General features: G+C 44.8%; 1 protein-coding gene across 3 annotated transcripts in view; it reads left to right on the top strand.

Annotated features, from left to right (window-relative positions):
• The window catches only part of col7a1 (collagen, type VII, alpha 1), a 436,569-nt gene that overhangs the window by 407,384 nt on the left and 8,559 nt on the right, over window positions 1-20,626 (top strand). For all 3 annotated transcript variants that reach the window (XM_072581827.1, XM_072581825.1, XM_072581826.1), the window contains 7 exons: window positions 2,266-2,319; window positions 3,876-3,929; window positions 8,499-8,561; window positions 8,656-8,718; window positions 12,002-12,118; window positions 15,870-15,947; window positions 19,515-19,568. In XM_072581827.1, the coding sequence (XP_072437928.1) occupies window positions 2,266-2,319; window positions 3,876-3,929; window positions 8,499-8,561; window positions 8,656-8,718; window positions 12,002-12,118; window positions 15,870-15,947; window positions 19,515-19,568 (483 nt within the window). The remainder of the gene's footprint in view (window positions 1-2,265; window positions 2,320-3,875; window positions 3,930-8,498; window positions 8,562-8,655; window positions 8,719-12,001; window positions 12,119-15,869; window positions 15,948-19,514; window positions 19,569-20,626) is intronic.

Below are 20,626 nucleotides of genomic sequence, written 5' to 3'. Positions count from 1 at the left end.
AGAGCAACCCACCTATGCCCATTCCCCTACATTTACCCCTTCACCTAACACTGCGGGCAATTTAGAATGGCCAATTCACCTAACTTGCACATTTTTGGACTGTGGGAGGAAACCCGCACAGACACGGGGAGAATGTGCAAACTCCACACAGACAGTTGCTTGAGACAAGAATTGAACCTGGGTCTCTGGCGCTGTGAGGCAGCAGTGCTAACCACTGAGCCACCATGCCACCCAAATGATAATGAATATGATAATGAATCCTTCCAAGTCTGGGTCAGATATACAAATGGTTTATCAAATTTGGGATACTGGCCGAATTTATTAACACTTGAAGTGAAGGAGACATTTTGCCTTGTTCTACTTTTCCATTTCTGATAAATGTGGAATGACTTAATTGAAACATTTGATGATTGACCTGACCTCACTGTGCAATGGTGAAACCTTACAGGCTGGTGTGAACCAGTTCCAAGTGATCAGTCTGAAATTCAATCCTCAGGTCCACCACGAAAAACAACATGGATCTGCACCATTACCTGAGGTGTTTTTCACATATCATCTTTCCATGTTAAACACAGCTGCAGATATGCAGAAATGGCTGGTATTCACAAACAATCAGTACAACTTACTGGTGTACTCATAAAGGACTCATGTACATGAAGAACTGGTATTTTAAGAACTGGTATACACCAGTAGCTGGTATAAATGACTCGTGTACACAAAGAGTTAGTGTATATATATTAAAGGACTGGTTCTCCAGAAGGGCTGATAGAAATGACTGATATACACAAAGTTAAAAATCACACAACACCAGGTTATAGTCCAACAGGTTTATTTGGAAGCACTAGCTTTCAGAGCGCTGCTCCTTCATCAGGTAGCTGTGAAGCAGGATCATACGTAAGACACAGAACTTATAGCAAAAGATTACAGTATCAAACAGCTGAAATGATGTATTGCTGTATGACACTGTGATGTTTTGCTTTGAATTCTGTGTCTTATGTTTGATCCTGCTGCACAACCTCCTGATGAAGGAGCAGTGCTCTGAGACCTAGTACTTCCAAATAAAGCATTGTTTTGGCTTTCATTAATAGAGGGATCGAGGTTAAGATCCGCGAGATTTTGATGCAGCTCTACAAGTCCCTGGTGGGACCACACTTGGAATATTGTGTCCAGTTCTGGCCGCTGTACTATAGGAAAGATACAGAGGCTTTGGAGAAGGTGCAAAGAAGGTTTTCCAGGATGCTGCCTGGACTGGAGGGCTTGCCTTATGAACAGAGGTTGACTAAGCTTGGACTTTTCTCTCTGGAGAGAAGGAGGAAGAGAGTTGACCTGATCGAGGTATATAAGATAATGAGAGGCATGGATACAGTCAATAACCAGAGACTTTTTCCCAGAGCAGGATTGACTGGTATGAGGGGTCATTGTTCTAAGATATTAGGAGAAAGGTATAGAGGGGACGTCAGAGGAAGGTTCTTTACACAGAGAGTTGTGAATGCATGGAATGCGTTACCAGTGATGCTGGTGGAAGCAGAGTCATTAGGGACATTTAAGTGGCTGCTAGACATGGATAAGTGAATTGAGGGGTGCGTAGGTTAAGTTATTTTGTTTTACATTAGGATTAATCCTTGGCACAACATGGTGGGCCAAAGGGCCTGTTCTATGCTGTACTTTTCTATGTTCTATAACCTGGTGTTGTGTGATTTTTAACTTTGGCCCCCTGAGTCCAGCACCAGCTCTTTCACATCATAATACACACAAGGATACACATTGCTTATGTACACAAATGGCTAGAATTCACAAAAAGCTGGAACTGATGACTGGTATACACAAAGGGCTGGTACACACGAAGGACTGGTGTAAAGGACTGGTATACACAAAGGGCTGGTACACACGAAGGACTGGTGTAAAGGACTGGTATACACAAAGGGCTGGTACACACGAAGGACTGGTGTAAAGGACTGGTATACATAAAGGGCTGGTACACACGAAGGACTGGTGTAAAGGACTGGTATACACAAAGGACTGGTGTAAAATACCGGTATACACGAAGGGCTGGTATATGCGAAGGACTGGTAAAAATGTCTGATATACACAAAAGGAATGATGTGAATTGTTTGTGTACATAAATAGCTGGAATTCACTAAATGCTGGATCAGATGGTCTTGTGTACACAAATGATTGGTGTAGACAAAAGACCGCTATATATAAAAGGCTGGTATAAAGGACTGGTATATAAAGGACTGGTGTACAATTTGGTTTGTTTTACAGGGTGACAGAGGGGCAAAAGGTGCCTGTGGCACTGATGGAGAGAAGGGAAACAAGGTAAGAATAGACACGGTGACTAAATAGTTCACTTTTATTTCAGCCACAGGGGTCAGTGGTATTCATAATATATATTAACACCTTGGGTTAGAAAAGTGAATATACTCTGACCAAATTGGCAATGACCTGAAAACAGATGGAAAGCGAGTGGTGAGAGTGACACAAAGAGTCTGCAGAGGGTTATGGACAGTTAAAGAGAGTGGGCAGATGAAATATAATGTGAGATTATGTATTTTGGTAGGAAAAATACTGGATCTGGGGATTATTTAAATGGAGAAAGACTCCTGAAAACTACGGAAGAAGAGAATTCATGCACGAATCACAAAAAGCAAGCATCCAAGTTTAGGGGGTAATAGGGAAGGCAAATGGAATGTTGGCTTTGATTTAGAAGGGATTGCAGTATAAGGAAGTCTACAGCTAAAACTATACACGCCCGCTAGTTAGAACATACTGAGAATGCTGGTGAACACTTTTGGTCCACTTATCTAAGAAATACTGGAATTGAAGGTCATTATGTTGATCCCTGGCATGGAGGGATTTTCTGACAAGCAGAGGTTGACGATGTTGCCTTGTACACATTGGAGTTTAGAACAATGTGAGACAACCATATTGAAACAATGACGATTCTTAGGGGACTTAACAGGGTAGATGTGGAAAGGTAGTTTCTGCTTTTGTGAGAGTCTAGGATGAAGGAGCATAATCTCAGAGGAAAGAATCACCCATTTAAGACAGAGATGAGGGGGAATTTCTTCTGTCAGAAGATACTGAATCTGTTGAATTCTTTACTATATAGGGTTGTAGGGTTTAGGTCATTAAGCACATTCAAAGTTGAGATTGACAGGTTTTTAATCAAGAAGGGAATCAAGGGTTATGGGGAAAGGCTGGAAAGTAAAGTTGAGGATTATCAGATCAGCCATGATTGAATGGTGGAGCAGACTTGATGGGCTGAATGGCCTACATCTGTTCCTGAGTCTTTATGGTCTTAATTCAGAAAGTAAATGAAAAAGGATGTAAGTAATGTAAACCTCAAGTTACAAATTGAATATTAGCATGCAAGTTGGCTAATATCTCCGTAATTGAAAAAGTAGTATTGGGTGAACATGTGTCGATGTTGTCTAGGGTTTAATGTTTTGTTAAAGATTTCCATAAAACAAGGCTGATACATCGCCTTCGCCTATGTACCTCGATTCTGCATCCCTGGACAACTTTACCTCACCGAAACGTAGCTTTGTTTTGGAACTTCCAATTGAACCCCCCACCCCCACCCCTGACAGCTTCCTCGTGGGACGAGAGATTTCCCGAATTTCACTCTCCTTTGTGTAAGGAAGTGCTTCACTAGGAATATAAAGGTACTCAGGATACCTTGAACAAAAGAGAGAGTTGAAGAAAGGTTGTCCTTTGCTGCCCGTTTTGTTGAAAAAGCTTCTGATACTGCTCATTTTTAATAGCCATTGCATCCAGTCCTTTTAAAAACAATTCTGAGCTCTTGTCTTACGGTGAGCTGGTGTTTATTCTGCGTCATTTTGATTTCTTACTTGGTGAAATTCTTTGTGCAGGGTGACCCTGGTATTCCTGGCAGACTTGGATTCCCTGGCAGGAAGGGGGAACAGGTAAGAATTCATTGAGAGAGTGCTCAGTAAATGGTGCACCATTTTTAAAGGCATTAGTGGAAGGTAATGGATGTTATCAGCTGCTGTCTAAGGATCTTTGGTGAATTTTAAAAATTCGTTCATGAGATGGCTGGGCCATCATTATTACACATTCACAATATGCTCAGAGGGCATATTGATGTGAGTCTGGAGTCACATGTAGCCCAGACTAGGTACGAATGGCAATTTCTTTCCCTAAAGGACCATACTGCACATTAGCTTAGCAGCAGCAGTATGTACCATGTACAAGATGTGCTGCAGAAATTCACCAAAGATCTTCGAACAGCACCTTCCCAACTCATGACCCCTTCCATCCTGAAGAGCAAGGGCAGCAGATACATGGGAACACCACCCCTGCAAGTTCTCCCCTAAGCCCCTCACCATCCTGACTTGGGAATATATCGCCGTTCCTTCACTGTTGCTGGATCAATATCCTGGAGCTCTCTCTCTGAGGACATTGTGGGGTCAACCCACAGCACATGGACTGCAGCGGTTCAAGAAGGCAACTCACTCCCACCTTCTCAAGGGGCAACTAGGGACGGGTAATAAACGTTGACCCAGCCGGTGATTCCCACCTCTCAAGTGAATTTTGAAAAAGCATCATGTCCAGAATTGGGCACCCAACACGTGCTTTGGGCCAGATTCACCCAAAACCTCAGTTAGTCACAAACAAAATATTACCAAGATGATTAAAAGGAAGTATTAAAAGGAGAGGGCAGGAGGGTCACTTTAAATCTGGAGAGCAATACAAAACTAGGCTGTGATGGCATCATATCACATTCTGTTTTTGTTTGTTAACGGGATGTGGCCATTTGTAGTCAGGCCAGCATTCCCCCAGACATGATGGTGGAGGGCTACTGCCTGGAACCATTGCAGTCCCTGGCATTCCAGGATTTTGACCCAGCAACACTGAAGGAACAGCGATATATTTCCAAGTCAGGATGGTGAGTGGCTTGGAGGGTAACTTGCAAGGGGGTGGTGTCCCCATGTATCTGCTGCCCATGTCCTTGCAGACAGTAGAGGCTGTGGGTCTGCAGAGTGCTATCAGAAGAGACCTGGTGAGTTGCTGCAGTTCCTCAGTAGGTGGTACACAATACTCGAGGTTTCTGTAACAATCTATGTCGGGTGCTGGTTGCCGTGGTTGTGGATATGTTCGCCGAGCTGGGAAGTTGATTTGCAGATGTTTGTCCCCTGTCTGAGTGACATCTTCAGGGCTTTGGAGCCTCCTGTAAAGTGCTGCTGTACTGCCTCTTCTGGAATTTATTTGGTTCCATTCCTGCTGCTTCTGGTTGCCAGTTCTGGTAGTTTGTTGTCGTATATTGGGTCTAGTTCTATGTGTTTGTTGATGGAGTCCATGGCTGAGTGCCATGTTTCTAGAAATTCTCTGGCTGTCCTCTGTTTAGCTTGTCCTGTGGTCATTGTGTTGTCCCAGTCAATTTTGTTGCCCTTGTCATCCATGTGCATGGCTACTAGGGACAGCTGGTGGTGATGTTTAGTGGATAGTTGGTGTCTGTGGGACCTGTTTGTCTGTATAGTGTTTCGTGCAGTCTTTGCACAATACTGCCTCTGTGTTGTTAAAGGGAGTAGTGGATCAGGCAGGCTATTTCTGCTAGATTGTGTCAAACTCGAGTACAATAGAGCTGCACCCATCCAGACAATTGGAGTGTATTCCATCACACTCCCAACTTGGGCCTTGTAGACAATGGGGAAATCAGAAGGCAAGTTACTCCCCACTGTGGTCGAGCATGCCTTAGTCCTGATATTGATGTGGCTGGTCCAATTAAGTTTCTGGTCAACAGTATGTTGGATGGGGTTGAGGTTTATTCGATTATGGTACTATCATTGTATGTCAGGCGGAAAGAGGTATGAGGTCAGATGGCCAGTAGTTTGGTCAAAACTAGGTTGAAGGAGTCAAGTGACATGGAGAGGTACAGAGAGGGAACTCCAGGGCCTACAAAGCACAATCATCAACAGTGGAACAATTAATGTTCCCTTTTAGAGTCATGTTGCGGCTGTACAGGACATTGATCAGGCCACTGTTGGAATATTGTGTGCAATTCTGGTCTCCTCCCTATCGGAAAGTTGTTGTGAAACTTGAAAGGGTTCAGAAACAATTTACAAGGATGTTGCCAGGGTTGGAGGATTTTAACTATAGGGAAAGGCTTAACAGGCTGGGGCTGTTTTCCCTGGAGCATCGGAGGCTGAGAGGTGACCTTATAGAGGTTTATAAAATTATGAGGGGCATGGATAGGGTAAGTAGTCAAAGTCTTTTCCCTGTGGTCAGGGAGTCCAGAACTAGAGGGCACAAGTTTAGGGTGAGAGGGGAAAGATATAAAAGAGACCTACAGGGCAACGTTTTCACACAGAGGGTGGTACGTGTATGGAATGAGCTGCCAGAGGAAGTGGTGGAGGCTGGTACAATTGCAACATTTAAGAGGCATTTGGGTGGGTATATGAATAGGAAGGGTTTGGAGGGATATGGGCCGGGTGCTGGCAGGTGAGACTAGATTGGGTTGGGATATCTGGTCGGCATGGATGGGTTGGATCGAAGGGTCTGTTTCGATGCTGTACATCTCTATGACTCTATGACATTCGTGATACTCAAGCAGCCAGGATTCTGTGTACACCGAGATCTCACCATTTGGAGGAAAATCCCAGCCACAGAGGAGGGTGAAGCCACGGAAAGATTTGAAAACAAGGATAAAAAGTATTAAAACTAAGATGCTGTTTGAACAGAAACCAATGTAAGTGACTGAGCACCAAAGGTGATAGGGGAATGGAACTTGGTGTGAGTTAGGGCATGGGCAGTAAAGATTTGGATGAACTTCAGCTTACGGAGGGTAGAATGGGCAATGCCAGTCTGAAGTACTTCAGAATAGTCATGGATTGAGCTAACAAAGCTGATGAACTGATACTGGGGCAGTGTTCCAGAGCTGGAAATAGATAGACTTAATGATGGTTAAGAAAATGGAATCAAGAGTTCATTTTAGGATCAAATGTGACACAAAACACAGAATGCACTGCAGCATCTTAGCAATACTTCTTACAAATAATTCCTGCAGCAATGCTCTGAGGCTGAGCTGATTGGTTTCAACAATGACAAACGTTAGGAGTACATGTACTTATGGACTATAATAAACTGGAATATGGAATGTTTAGACATATCTGGGTTGAAAAAGCTTTATCATGTGATCTCTTCAAAGCAAAAAGTCAAAAGGTCAAACTGTATTTGTTAGCTGTTTATTGGAAAAGCAAATAATTTTTGGAGATTCCATCCAAAAAATACTTTTAAGAAATGACAAGGGATGTGCTTTTTGGCTTTGTTGCACAACACCGCTTTGGATCTGTGCTGTTCATTGCTGAGCAACAGCTGCTGGAGTTGTTGTGTGTTGTATATCAGGACTCCTCGCCCTGTCCCTCTGAACCTGAAATCTGGTCTGAGGATCTTGCATCATTCAGTGACAAACACCAATTAGATCAACAGGAAATCAAAGGAGAATCAAGAAGCTGAACCCATTCAACCTTCTGAATCCATAACCTTGTTTTTTTTTATACTTTTTATTCCAAAATTCGTTATATTTCTGCAAAACTGTGTTTTGTTTGTGTGCGTATTTGAGAGAGAGATTAACGTATAGTTTAATTCTGCATGGTGGCTGAGTTAATAATCAGTTTTCTTACTTAAGAAAAATTATGTTTATAATAAATAAATTAGGTTTGAGATTACTGAAGAAACCACGTGAAAGACTCCTTTGTTCTATGTAATAGTAATAACAGAGAAAAAAGGGACTATTTTGCTGATTAAGTAAAAAATTTGCACTTTTTATAATCATAGAATCTCTACAGTCTGGAAACAAATCATTCAGCCCATCAAGTCCATATCAACCCTCTGAAGGGTAACCCACCCCATCTCTTTTAACTCTGCATTTCCCATTGCTAACCCACCTCGCCTACGTATCTCTGGACACTATGGACGATTTAGCATGGCCAATCCACCCTGACCTGAACATCTTTGGACTCTGGGAGGAAACTGGAGCACCCCTGCAGATACAGAGAGAACATGCAAACTCCACACAGACAGCTGCTCGAGGCTGGTGCTGTGAGGCAGCAGTGCTAACCACTGAGCCACCATGCTACCCCATGCAGCTGCTCCATTTAACAGATGAAGTAATGGGGTTTGATTACCAGCACGCACCTCCTGTCAGTTGAAACACAATTGCCTTCCTTTGTGTTAGATCTGACTCCAACTCGTGGAGAGTTTACACCCTGATTCCCAAAGTCTCCAATTTTACTGGGACTCCTTAAGAGCTGATCTATTGTCATGCTGTCTTGGTGACACATTCCTGTCACTCCACATGTCTAGAGAGGTTCGGGTTGGGAATTTCTATAGTGAACACTTTGTGTTATATCCACCAACATGCTCTGCGTTCTTATATGTGACAGACTGTCTAGTTGGTCTCCAAACGGAATTAGAGAAACCTGGGAATGGTGGTATTCCTGAGGTCTGGTGTTGATTGCTCTTTTATCTTTCAGGGTGATCCTGGTGCACCTGGGCCCCCTGGCCTCTCTGGGAAAGAGGGTCTCATTGGACCCAAGGTATGAAAATAGTGACAGAGCTTTGTGCAATAGTTTCCCAGCCCTTGATCTTTATGTATCTCACGGCACTGATATGATCTGGTCTGTAACACAGGGTGACCGAGGATTCGATGGGCTCCAGGGAGAGAAAGGAGAGCGGGGAGAGAAAGGAGAACGGGTGAGTTATAATTACGGTCCACACATTGGTTGCCGAACTAGGGGTCATGAGCTGGGCTATTCCTGAGACAGGGAAGAGGATTTAGAATGGTTTTCAGGTGCTGGACATGCATCCAGTGGGAATTTGATAAAGATAAGATTATTACAAGGGTGTGCAAGAAGCCTTTAAAAGAGCATCACTCACAGATTTAACTTCAGCAGAGCTTTCGTGGAGGCTCCTTCTGACTGCTCTTATTCATATGATCACATCCTGTACCCTCCCTTCCAGGTCAGGTGACTTCCAACGTACTGTAAAGGGTTCCTTCCAGATATTCCTATCACTTAGTGACTCCGACACATGCCCACAAAACTAGTCACAGTGGACACAGACCATATCACCCCACTGAAGGCCATTCCTGCCTATCTCTTCCCAGAGCTAACCCACCTACCCAGCACACCTTTGCACTGTGAGAGGAAACCCAGACAGACATTGAGAGAACGTGCAAACTCCAAACAGACAGGCACCTGGAATCGAACCTGGGATCTTTAGTACAGTGAGGCAGTAGTGCTAACCACTGAGCCACCATGTCTATGGGCAGTCCCTGGGTTGCAAACAGACCTGTTCTTGAGTCCATTTATGAGTTGACTTGTACGCAGGTCAGAACACAATGCAGGGCAATATAAAGTGACCGGTTGTAAATACAAGAAACATGCATATGCTGGATCTTTATAATTACACTCCTGTATGGTATCATGATCATACGCTGAAAATGTGTTGCTGGAAAAGCGCAGCAGGTCAGGCAGCATCCAATCAACAGGAGAATCGACGTTTCGGGCATCAGCCCTTCTTCAGGAATTCCTGAAGAAGGGCTGATGCCCGAAACATCGATTCTCCTGTTCCTTGGATGCTGCCTGACTTGCTGCACTTTTCCAGCAACACATTTTCAGCTCTGATCTCCAGCATCTGCAGGCCTCACTTTCTCCTCCATCATGATCATACGTACAGGCGTCTGTATGGTGGATGTTCATAAATTGGGGACCTCACCTTCTCCCAATAAGTTGGGGAGTCTTTTATATTTCCAGTCTAATGAAGGGCAACTGTCCTTTCAGTTAAAACCATAGCTGGGAGTGGGGCCCATTTAGGAGGATGTCCCCTTTAGCCACTTACCAAAAAACTTTACATTAAAGGAAAAATCAGAAAATGCAACCAAGCTGCAAGATGACTTCTGGCGGCATCATGACTCAGGCTAGGTACCCAACTCTGGGCAGCTGCCAACCCCCAGCAGTGCCCCTTCCTGACCCTATCACATGGCGTCCTTGGCAATGGGATGGATAATCCCAATCAGCCTCCAAAGCTCAACTCCAACAAGGCTCTAAAAGAGTCTGATTCACATTCCTTCTGGGAAACAAGAGCTTAGATTCATTTTGGCCAGAGCCCAGCTGACATTGGAGATGGGGCCTGGTTTGATGCCTACTTCGCGCACACCAACTTTGCCTCTCACCTCGGCGAGACCCCAATATTTAACTGCATGACTTTAACCCTGGCACCTCCGACAGTGGAGCACTCCCACAGCACTGCACTGGGTTTGCCACGCTGGAATATAGGCTCACATCTCTCAATAGGACTCAAAGCCCAGAGCCTTCTGACTTTGAGGAGGAACTCACCCATCCACAGTGGACACACCAACACAGAGATGTTGCTGAAGAAATGATGCAAACACATTCACCTCTATGGGCAGTGCAGGTTATGTTCAATTCTGCATTTTATTAAAATATTAGATCAGTCTGAGTGAATGTCCATGCTTCAATGCTTTGAGAATTCCTTTTCACAGCTGTGATGAACAAGTTCTGTCAAGCTCTCCCATGGCAGATGTATCTAAGACCAGAGGGTATACTGAAGGTGAGAAGTCAGTGATTGAGAAAAGTTCTGAAGGAAATAATTTTTTTCACTCAGACCTTGGTAGAAATATGGAACGCACTGCCTGAGGGGGTGGTGGAGACAGGTATTCTCACAACATTTAAGAAGCATCTGGATGAGCACTTAGTGCATAGTAGGCTATGGACCAAGTGCAGGTAAATGGGATTAGTGTAGTTTGGTGTTTGTTGACCGGTATAGACATGATGGGCCAAAGGGCCTGTTTCAGTGCTGTATGGTTCTATATATATTGACAGGATGGTTCCAAGTTCAATTCTACACCTTGAGGAAGGACAAACTAATGACAAAATTGGCATCCAATCACCAAAATGAGATACTCCAAAACAATTTGATCAGCTACACCACTGTAGCTGAGGGCCGAACGGCCAACTAATGTGTAGTTATACCACAAATCTGCTGTCTATTATGTGACTAATTCTTAACTCCAGAGGTGAGGTGTCTTCCACCTCTGCAAATGGGGCAGTGCCATTTTCCTAAGGTGGTCAATATTCCTGATCCATAATTTCCGTTCTTGCGGTGAATGTAGGAATCTCTAGCAAGATCAGTATTTGTTGCCCATCCCTAATTACACTTGAAAGTGAGTGACTTCCCTCTGCCATTTCAGAGGGCTGCTAAGAGTTAATCGCACAGATGTGGGTCTGGAGTCACATGTAGACTAGACCGAGTAAGGATGGCCAATTTATTTTCCAAAAGGACACTGGTGAACCAGATGGGTTTTCATGACAATCGATGGCAGTTGGCCATCATTACTTTGCTGAAGAAGGCTGTGGAAGCCAGGTCATTGAGTATTTTAAGACTGAGGTAGACAGGTTCTTGACTATCAAGGGGATCAAGGGTTACGGGGAGAAAGCGGGAAAATAGGGTTGTGAAACTTATCAGTCATGATTGAATGGTGGAGCAGACTCGATGGGCTGAATGGCCTACTTTCTGCTCCCGTGTCTTAAGGTCTTATCACTGAGTCAATCTTTAGAGATAGCATAATAAAAACCTGAAATTGCTGGAGAAACTCAGCAGGTCTGGCAGCATCTGTGGAGTGAAAAACAGAGTTAATGTTTCAAGTCCTGTGACCTTTCTTCAGAGCTAGAAGTGGCTAGGTAATGATAGTACAAATGCAGGTAGGCAGGGGAAGGAGTGAAGGGATAGGTCGAGAGACCCATCAATGGACTCTTTCTGCACTGATCCACTCACTCCTTGACCCACCCACCCCTCCCCATCATCAGCCCAAAGACCACCATTACCCAGCTGCTTCTAGTTTTGAAGAAGGGACATTAGCTGTTTTTTCTCTCCACGGATGCTACCAGACCTGCTGAGTTTCTCCAGCAGTTTCAGTTTTTGTTTGCTTCCAGTCTTACTGTCTTTCTCTTTTCAGGGCTTCCCTGGTGTTGTTGGTCCCCCGGGCCTGAGAGGAGCTGATGGAACAGCTGGTCCCCCTGGACCTCAGGGATCACCAGGTCCCAAAGGACCAGAAGGAATCCAGGGTCAGAAGGTAGTTAACTATCCCTGCTCCCTCTGCTCAAGATTGGTTTTCTAAGTTTGCTGCTGTCTCTTTTGTTTCTTGATTCAGCAATACCCGTTTTTTGTCATCGTTTGTTTGATTCTACAGAGAACATTGCAGCGCAGTACAGGCCGTTCGGCCCTCAATGTTGCTCTAACTTGTGAATAATCTGATGTCCATCTGACCTACGCTGCTCCATTATTATCCATGTGTATGTTCAATGCCTATTTAAATGCCCTTAACATCGGCGAGTCTACTACTGTTGGAGGCAGGCCATTCCACGCCCATACAACTATCTGAGTGAAGAAACTACCCCTAATATCTGTCCTAAACCTATCACCCCTCAATTTAAAGCTATGTTCCCTCATGTTAGCCTTCACCATCCAAGGAAAAAGGCTCTCATTGTCCACCCTATCTAAGCCTCTGATTATCTTATATGTCTCGATTAAATCACCTCTCAACCTTCTTCTCTCCAATGAAAACAGCTCAGTTGCCTCAGCCTTTCCTCGTCAGATCTTCCCTCCATACCAGGCAATATCCTAGTAAGTCTCATCTGAACCCTTTCCAAAGCTTCCACATCCTTCCTATAATGGAGTGACCAGAAATGCTCTCAATACTCCAGGTGCAGCCTTACCAGTGTCTTGTACAGCTGATGCATGACCTCATGGCTCCAAATCTCAATCCCCTTACCAATAAATGCCATCACATCATATGCCTTTTTAACAACCCTATCAACCTGGGTGGCAACTTTCAGGGATTTGTGCACTTGGACACCGAGATCTCTCTGTTCATCTACACTGTCAAGAATTTTACCATTAGCCCAGTACTCTGCATTCCTGTTAATTCTTCTGAAGTGAACTACCTCACACTTTTCTGTATTAAACTCCATTTCCCACTTCACAGCCCAGCTCTGCATCTTATCTGTGTCCCTCTGTAACTCACAGCATCCTTCGGCACTATCCACAACTCTGCCTACCTTAGTGTCATCTGCAAATTTACTAACCCATCCTTCTATGCCCACCTCCAGATCATTTATAAAAACGACAAACAGCAGTGGCCCCAAAACAGATCCTTGTGGCACACCACTGGTAACTGAGCTCCAGGATGAACATTTCCCAGCAACCACCACCCTCTGTATTCTGATCCAAACCACTAAATCACCTTCAATCCAGAAACTGCGTATTTTGTGCAATAACCGACTGTGTGGAACCTTATCAAACGCCTTACTGAAGTCGATATATACCACATCAACCACTTTACCTTCAGCCACCTGTTTGTCACCTCCTCAAAGAACTCAATGAGGTTAGTGAGGCACGACCTACCCTTCACAAAACCATGTTGACTATCCCTAATCAAATGATTCCTTTCCAGATAATTATAAATCCTATCTCTTATAACCTTTTCCAACACCTTACCCACAACTGAAGTAAGGCTCACTGACCTCTTATTACCAGGGTTGTCTCTATTCCCTTTCTCAAACAAGGGAACAACATTTGCTATCCTCCAGTCTTCTGGCACTACTACTGTCGACAATGATGACATAAAGATCAAAGCCAAAGGCACTGCAATCCCCTCCCTGGCTTCCCAGAGAATCCGAGGATAAATTCCATACAGCCCCAGGGTCTTATCTATTTTCAGATCTTCCAAAATTGCTGAAACCTCCTCTTTGTCAACCGCAATCCCATCTAATCTAATAGCCAATGTGAACACTGACGAAAAGTATTCATTAAGCACTTCCCCATATCCTCAGATTCCACAGACAACTTTTCACTACTATCTTTGATTGGCCTTCATCTAACTCTCATCATTCTTTTATTCCTATAGAATATAGAATGTTCCTATAGAATGCCTTAGGGCTTTCCTTGATCCTGTCCACCAACAAAGTCTCTTGTCCCCTCCTGGCTCTTAGCTCTTTAGAACATAGAACATAGAAAAATACAGCGCAGTACAGGCCCTTTGGCCCTCGATGTTGCGCCGAACCAAGCCCACCTAACCTACACTAGCCCACTATCCTCCATATGCCTATCCAATGCCCGTTTAAATGCCCATAAAGAGGGAGAGTCCACCACTGCTACTGGCAGGGCATTCCATGAACTCACGACTCGCTGAGTAAAGAATCTACCCCTAACATCTGTCCTATACCTACCACCCCTTAATTTAAAGCTATGCCCCCTCGTAATAGCTGACTCCATACGTGGAAAAAGGTTCTCATGGTCAACCCTATCTAAACCCCTAATCATCTTGTACACCTCTATCAAGTCACCCCTAAACCTTCTTTTCTCCAATGAAAACAGCCCCAAGTGCCTCAGCCTTTCCTCATACGATCTTCCAACCATACCAGGCAACATCCTTTCTTCAGATCTTTTCTGGCTAACCTATAACTCTCAAGCCCCTTAACTGAGCCTTCACACCACATCCTCACATCAGCCTTCCTCTTCCTCTTGACAAGAACTTCAATTTCTTTAGTAAACCATGGCTCCCTCTCTCGACAACTACCTCCCGGCCTGATAGGTATATACTTATCAGCGACCCGCAGTAGCTGTTCTTTGAATAAGCTCCACATCTCAAGAGTGTCCATCCCCTTGAAGTTTCCTTCCCCATCCTATGCCTTTCCCTCAGTTATACCTCTTTCCCTGCGGTATATGCTTATTCCTGACCGCTGCTCTTGTAAACATAACCGAATTATGGTCATTATCGCCAAAGTGCTCGCCTACCTCCAAATCTAATACCTGGCCGGGTTCATTCCCCAGTACCCTATCCAATATGGCATTGCCCCATGTTGGCCTGTCTCTTCCAGTCTCCAGTGTGTAAGCTTAAGACAGCTTTGTGCATCCGCCCTATGAGTGAATGAAGGTTAATTAAAAGATTCATGATCTCAGACCAAATACTTGACAACACATGTCAATGCCAATTTTCTGTTAACGTTGCAGCTGTTTTCACTTCTCTGCTTTTCTGAAATTCCCTGTAAATTTCATTGGATTTTATATCTTTTCTTCCGGTGTGAACAGTTTTGGAAATTCCACTTTGCTCCCAGCCCAGTTGTAAGGTTCTTCACAGTAAATTCACAAAGCATTACCCACCATCCTCTTTTCATTCATAGACTCCCTTCATGCGGAAACAGGCCATTTGGCCCATCGCGTCTCCACCAACCTTCTGAAGGGCATCCCAAAACACTACCCTATCCCTGTAACCCTGCATTTCCCATGGCCAATCCACCTCACCTGCACATCTTTGGACTATGAGAGGAATCCAGAGCACCCAGATGAAACCCACACAGACAAGGGGAGAATGTGCAAATTCCACACAGAAAGTCACCCAAGGGTGGAATTGAACCTGGGTTCCTGGCGATGTGAGGCAGCAGCGCTAACCATTGAGCCCCTGCGTCGCCCCGATCATTCAAACCTTCCTCACTTCTGCAACTTTTGGGGAAGCCAGTTTTGCTTTGTTTATCTTAGCTTGACCAGCTGGAGGGACCAACATCTCACTTGCAATGAAGGCTTTTGTGGTAATGACTCTACCTCTGAGACAGGAGACCCATGTTCTAATCCCACTTGCGCCAGAGATGTGTCATACCATTATCTGAACAGGTTGATTAGAGACCACTCCTCTGCAGTGTTTTTTGGTGTGGTTAGTATCCACCCTTTGTGGTTCTGACACCTTGCTAACTTGTTGAGTTTTCGGTGACCCCAGAATGTCGAGGCTGAATGTTTTAACAGTGTTCGCTGTTTGTGATTGACTCTAGGGTGAACGAGGGCCTCTCGGTGTGAGCATTCCAGGTCCCAGAGGAATTCCAGGAGTCCCTGGGGAGAGAGGAGATCCTGTAAGTGTCGGAACAATGAGCTATTCCAGAGCAACACAGATTCTGGAATTTCTAACACACTGAATGATGCAATTACTTTATACACTGAATAGTCCTCACCATCAAAACAGCTGGTTCCCAATGGCCTATTGAGCCTGTCTTTCCAATCAAACTGTCCCTTGTGTGCCTTGAGGGTGGTCTGAGAGAATAAGAGTACAGGAAATTGGAGCAGGAGTAGGCCACTCAGCCCCTCAAGCCTGCTTCGTCATTCAACAAGATCATGGCAGATCTGTCAGAGGTCACAGTTCCTCCTTTTTGCCAGCTCTCAGCATCTCAATATTTCAAAACTCGACCGACCTCCTGTTAAAGACTTTCAGTGACCTAGCCTCCACATCTCTCTGGGGTAGAGAATTCCAGACAGTCACTGCTCTTTAAGAGAAAAACTCCTTCACATTTCGGTTCTGAGTGAGTATCCCCTTATTCTATAACTATCTCCTGGAGTTTGAGATTTCCACACCAGTGGAAATGTTTTCTCAACATCTAGCCTGCCAAGTCCCCACAGAACCTTCTGTGTTTCAACAAGGTCACCCTTTTTCTTCCTCATTCACGGGATGACAGTGTTGCTGGCTAGGCAGCATTTATTGCCCAGAGGGCAGTTAAAGGTCAACCACATCACTGTGGATCTGGAGTCACACGTAGGCCAGATCAGGTAAGGACAGCAGTTTCTTTTCCTGAAGGACATTAGTGAACCAGGTGTTTTGTTTCCCCAACAATGGATTCATAGTCATCATTTGACACTTACTTCCAGATTTTTTCTTAACTGAATTGAAATTCCACCATCTGTCATGGCAAGATTTGAGCCCAGGTCCCCAGAAAATTACCTGGGTCTCTGTATTATTATCACTGGAGTGCTAATCCAATTAGGCCTTTGCTTCACCATGCAAAATCCTGCTCTAATCTCTTTGGGGGGGTTGCAGACCCTACCCAGCTATCCCCCACTTCCAAGAATTTCCAAGATATTGTCCAGTTACATTCCCAAATGTTTAAGCTGGAGGGACCTCAAATTCCCAGAACCCAGAATCTTACAAATGATGAAGGAGAGGTTTGGCAATTTGAAGATTTTACACCAGGAGAGAGTGAATATAAAACTATTTTCCATTTAAGCAAACAGAAGATTCTGCTCATTGAACAAATTAAATCAAATTTCACTGCGATCACCACTCCCCAAGCTTGCCCCCCCTCCTTCTGTTACCAGAAAGACCTTTGAGGGGGTGGGCTGCTGCAAACTGCAGCCAAAGTTGACATTTGTAAGCGGTGGGGATATTGAGGACCCTGAGCCCTTTAAATTCAGGATACCATGAATTCAGAAAAAGCAAACAGACAGTGACACACGTGTCCACAAAGTGTGAGGGATATCGTGTCTCACAAACCTGATTGAGTTCTTTGAGGAAGTGACCACGACGATTGACGAGGGCAGAGCTGTAGATGCTGCTTACGTGGACTTTAGTAAAGCCTTTGAACAAGGTTCCGCATGGTAGACTAATTAATAAAGTTAGATCACATGGGATTCGGAGTGAGCTTGCCAAGTGAATGCAAAGTTGGCTTCACAGCAGGAGATAAAAAGTGATGAGTGGAGGTTGTTTTTCGGACTGCAGACCTGTTACCAGCGGTGTTCCACAGGGATCGGTGCTGGGTCCACTTTTCTTTGTCGTTTATATCAATTGGAGGCATGATGCTAACCTGGCGGCTTTTACCCTGAGTGGTTGTACATGGGAGATTTTTTTTCACCTTACACAGCACTGTTGTTGACTATTAGGCTTCCTCATAAGCCAAAGCCATGAAATACCTTGCTTCAGAAAACCTCAAGAAATCTCTCACTTACGTTGCCCGCTTGACAGGACTGTTTACCTAGGATGAATATGTCACAATCTCCTTTCTTTTCTTTCCTTATTCTGCTGTGACCCCCAGCTGGGACTTGTTGCAAGGTATGGTTTTAGGTGAGGTCACCAGTGTAAGGGGGATCCCTTCGCCCCATGATGAGAAGAACATCTCTCCCTCTATGAAACCCATTGCTCCACAGTGCCCACAATGCTGCTACAGACAGAGACCAGTTGACAACATCTTGTCGGATGCGTTAGCAAGGGCTTTGGCCATTGTTTCTGCCATTAGTTGATTTTTAGATTCCCTACAGTGTGGGAGCAGGCCTGTCGGCCCAACCAGTCCACAGTGACCCTCCGAAGGGTAACCCACCCAGACCCATTTCCCTCTGACTAATGCACCTAACACTATGGGCAATTTAGCATGGCCATGACCTGCACATTTTGGACTGTGGGAGGATACCGGAGCATCCGGAGGAAACCCACGCAGACATGGGGAAAATGTGCAAGCTCCACACAGACAGTCGCCCGAGGCTGGAATCGAACCTGGGACCCTGGTGCTGTGAAGCAGCAGTGCTAACCACTGAGCCACCATGCCGCCCCGTGATCCTGGCTTTGTCACCTTCCCCTTGCTCACTAGTAACAGTGTGTGCTATCTACAAGATGCACTGCAAACTTTCACCAAGCATCCTCTGACAGCATGTTCCAAACCCATGACCACTTCCATCTGGAAGGACAAGGGCAGCAGATACATGGGAACGCCACCCCCTGCAAGATCCCCTCCAAGCAATTCACCATCCTGACTTGAAAATATATTGCCTTCCTTCACTGTCACTGGGTCAAAATCCTGGAATTCCCTCCCTAATGACATTCTGGGTCAACCCACAGCACATGGACTGCACCGCTTTAAGAAGGCAGCTCACCCTCACCCTCTGAAGGGGCAACTAGCGTCACGTGAGTTGGCCCAGCCAGTGATGCCCAAGTAACATGAATGAATAAAAAAAGCACTAACTGTTCAGGATAAATATTTCATTAGATGAAATATAGAAATGTAGAAAACAGAAGCAAGAATAGACAGTCTGTGCGGACATTAGTCTTGCAGTCAGGGATATTTCTACTGGCAGGGAGACCTCTAACGCTGATTCAAGGTGATTGATAGAAGAACCAGAAAGAGAGATGGACATTTGTTTCATGCGGTGAGAAGTGGAGTTGAGCTGAAAGATGCTTCCTGAAAGAGTGGTGGAGGTAGATTTCATTAGTTTGCGAAAGAAAATTGGATAAATGCTGTAGGATTAGCATTGGTTGAAGAAAAACCAAGAGAGTGGAACTGTCTAACCAATCACAAAAGATAAAACAAAACAAAGTATATGTCTAAATGAGGTGTGAATGGCAATGTCAGCTGTGTAGAGAAGATGTAAATGATAAAGTGCTGGCACAGAGCTGATAGGCAGAATGGTCTTGTTCTTTGCTCTACAACATTTCTTGATGGTGTTTGCCATCCAGCATTGCATTGGATTCCCAGACAATCTTCCACATCGTGATCGTGACTCTCTCTGAAAGTTAGGTTAAAATCTGTGCAAACCCGCCTATCCTTCAGTTTAATCGGGTCTAGCTTTTACATGGGGAAAGCTGTGCTCTGTGCATATGTTGCACTGACTCGCATCAGTTGTCGATAAAGTTATAACCATTTGTTCTGTTCTCTATGGTTAAGGGTGAAATGGGTCCTGACGGTCAAAAAGGAGATCAGGGACAACCAGGAATGACGGTATGTTAATTTTTCTTTTGGTTTGAGACACAGGCGGAATTGTACAACATCTTTAAAAATTAGTCTCATTGCTTTGTCAGTAAATCACCTCATGATGTCCAAATCCTCTGGAGGCTCTCTGTTTGTGGTATCGATAGGAATGTGAATGGCAGGGTCAGGGATCAATAGGATGTGAATGGCAGGGTCAGGGATCTATAGGAATGTGAATGGCAGGGACAGGGATCTATAGGATGTGAATGGCAGGGGCAGGGATCTATAGGAATGAGAATGGCAGGGCAGGTATCTATAGGAATATGAATGGCAGGGTCAGCGATCTATAGGATGTGAATGGCAGGGTGTGGTATGTATAGGAATGTGAATGGCAGGGTCAGGGATCTATAGGAATGTGAATGGCAGGGCATGGATCTATAGGAATGTGAATGGCAGGGGCGGGGATCTATAGGAATGAGAATGGCAGGGGCAGGTATTGATAGGAATGTGAATGGCAGGGTGTGTTATCTATAGGAATGTGAATGGCAGGGTCAGGGATCTATAGGATGTAAATGGCAGGGTCAGGAATCTATAGGAATGTGAATGGCAGGGCAGGGATCTATAGGAATGAGAATGGCAAAGTGTGGGATCTATAGGAATGTGAATACCAGGGTCAGGGATCTATAGAATGTGAATGCCAGGCTAAGGGATCTATAGGATGTGAATGGCAGGGTCAGGAATCTATAGGAATGTGAATGGCAGGGACAGGGATCTATATTGATGTGAATGGCAGGGGCAGGGATCTATAGGAATGAGAATGGCAGGGGCAGGGATCTATAGGAATGTGAATGGCAGGGCAGGGATCTATAGGAATGTGAATGACAGGGTGTGGTGTCTATAGGAATGTGAATGCCAGGGTCAGGGATCTATAGGATGTGAATAGCAGGGCCAGGAATCTATAGGAGTGTGAATGGCAGGGCAGGGATCTATAGGAATGAAAGTGGCAGGGGCAGGGATCTATAGGAATGAGAATGGGAGGGGCTGGTATCGATAGGAATGTGAATGGCAGGGTGTGGTATCTATAGGAA

Source organism: Chiloscyllium punctatum, chromosome 12 (genome assembly GCF_047496795.1).
Source record: "Chiloscyllium punctatum isolate Juve2018m chromosome 12, sChiPun1.3, whole genome shotgun sequence".
Lineage (NCBI taxonomy): Eukaryota > Metazoa > Chordata > Chondrichthyes > Orectolobiformes > Hemiscylliidae > Chiloscyllium > Chiloscyllium punctatum.
This window is presented reverse-complemented; position numbering and strand designations above follow the sequence as displayed.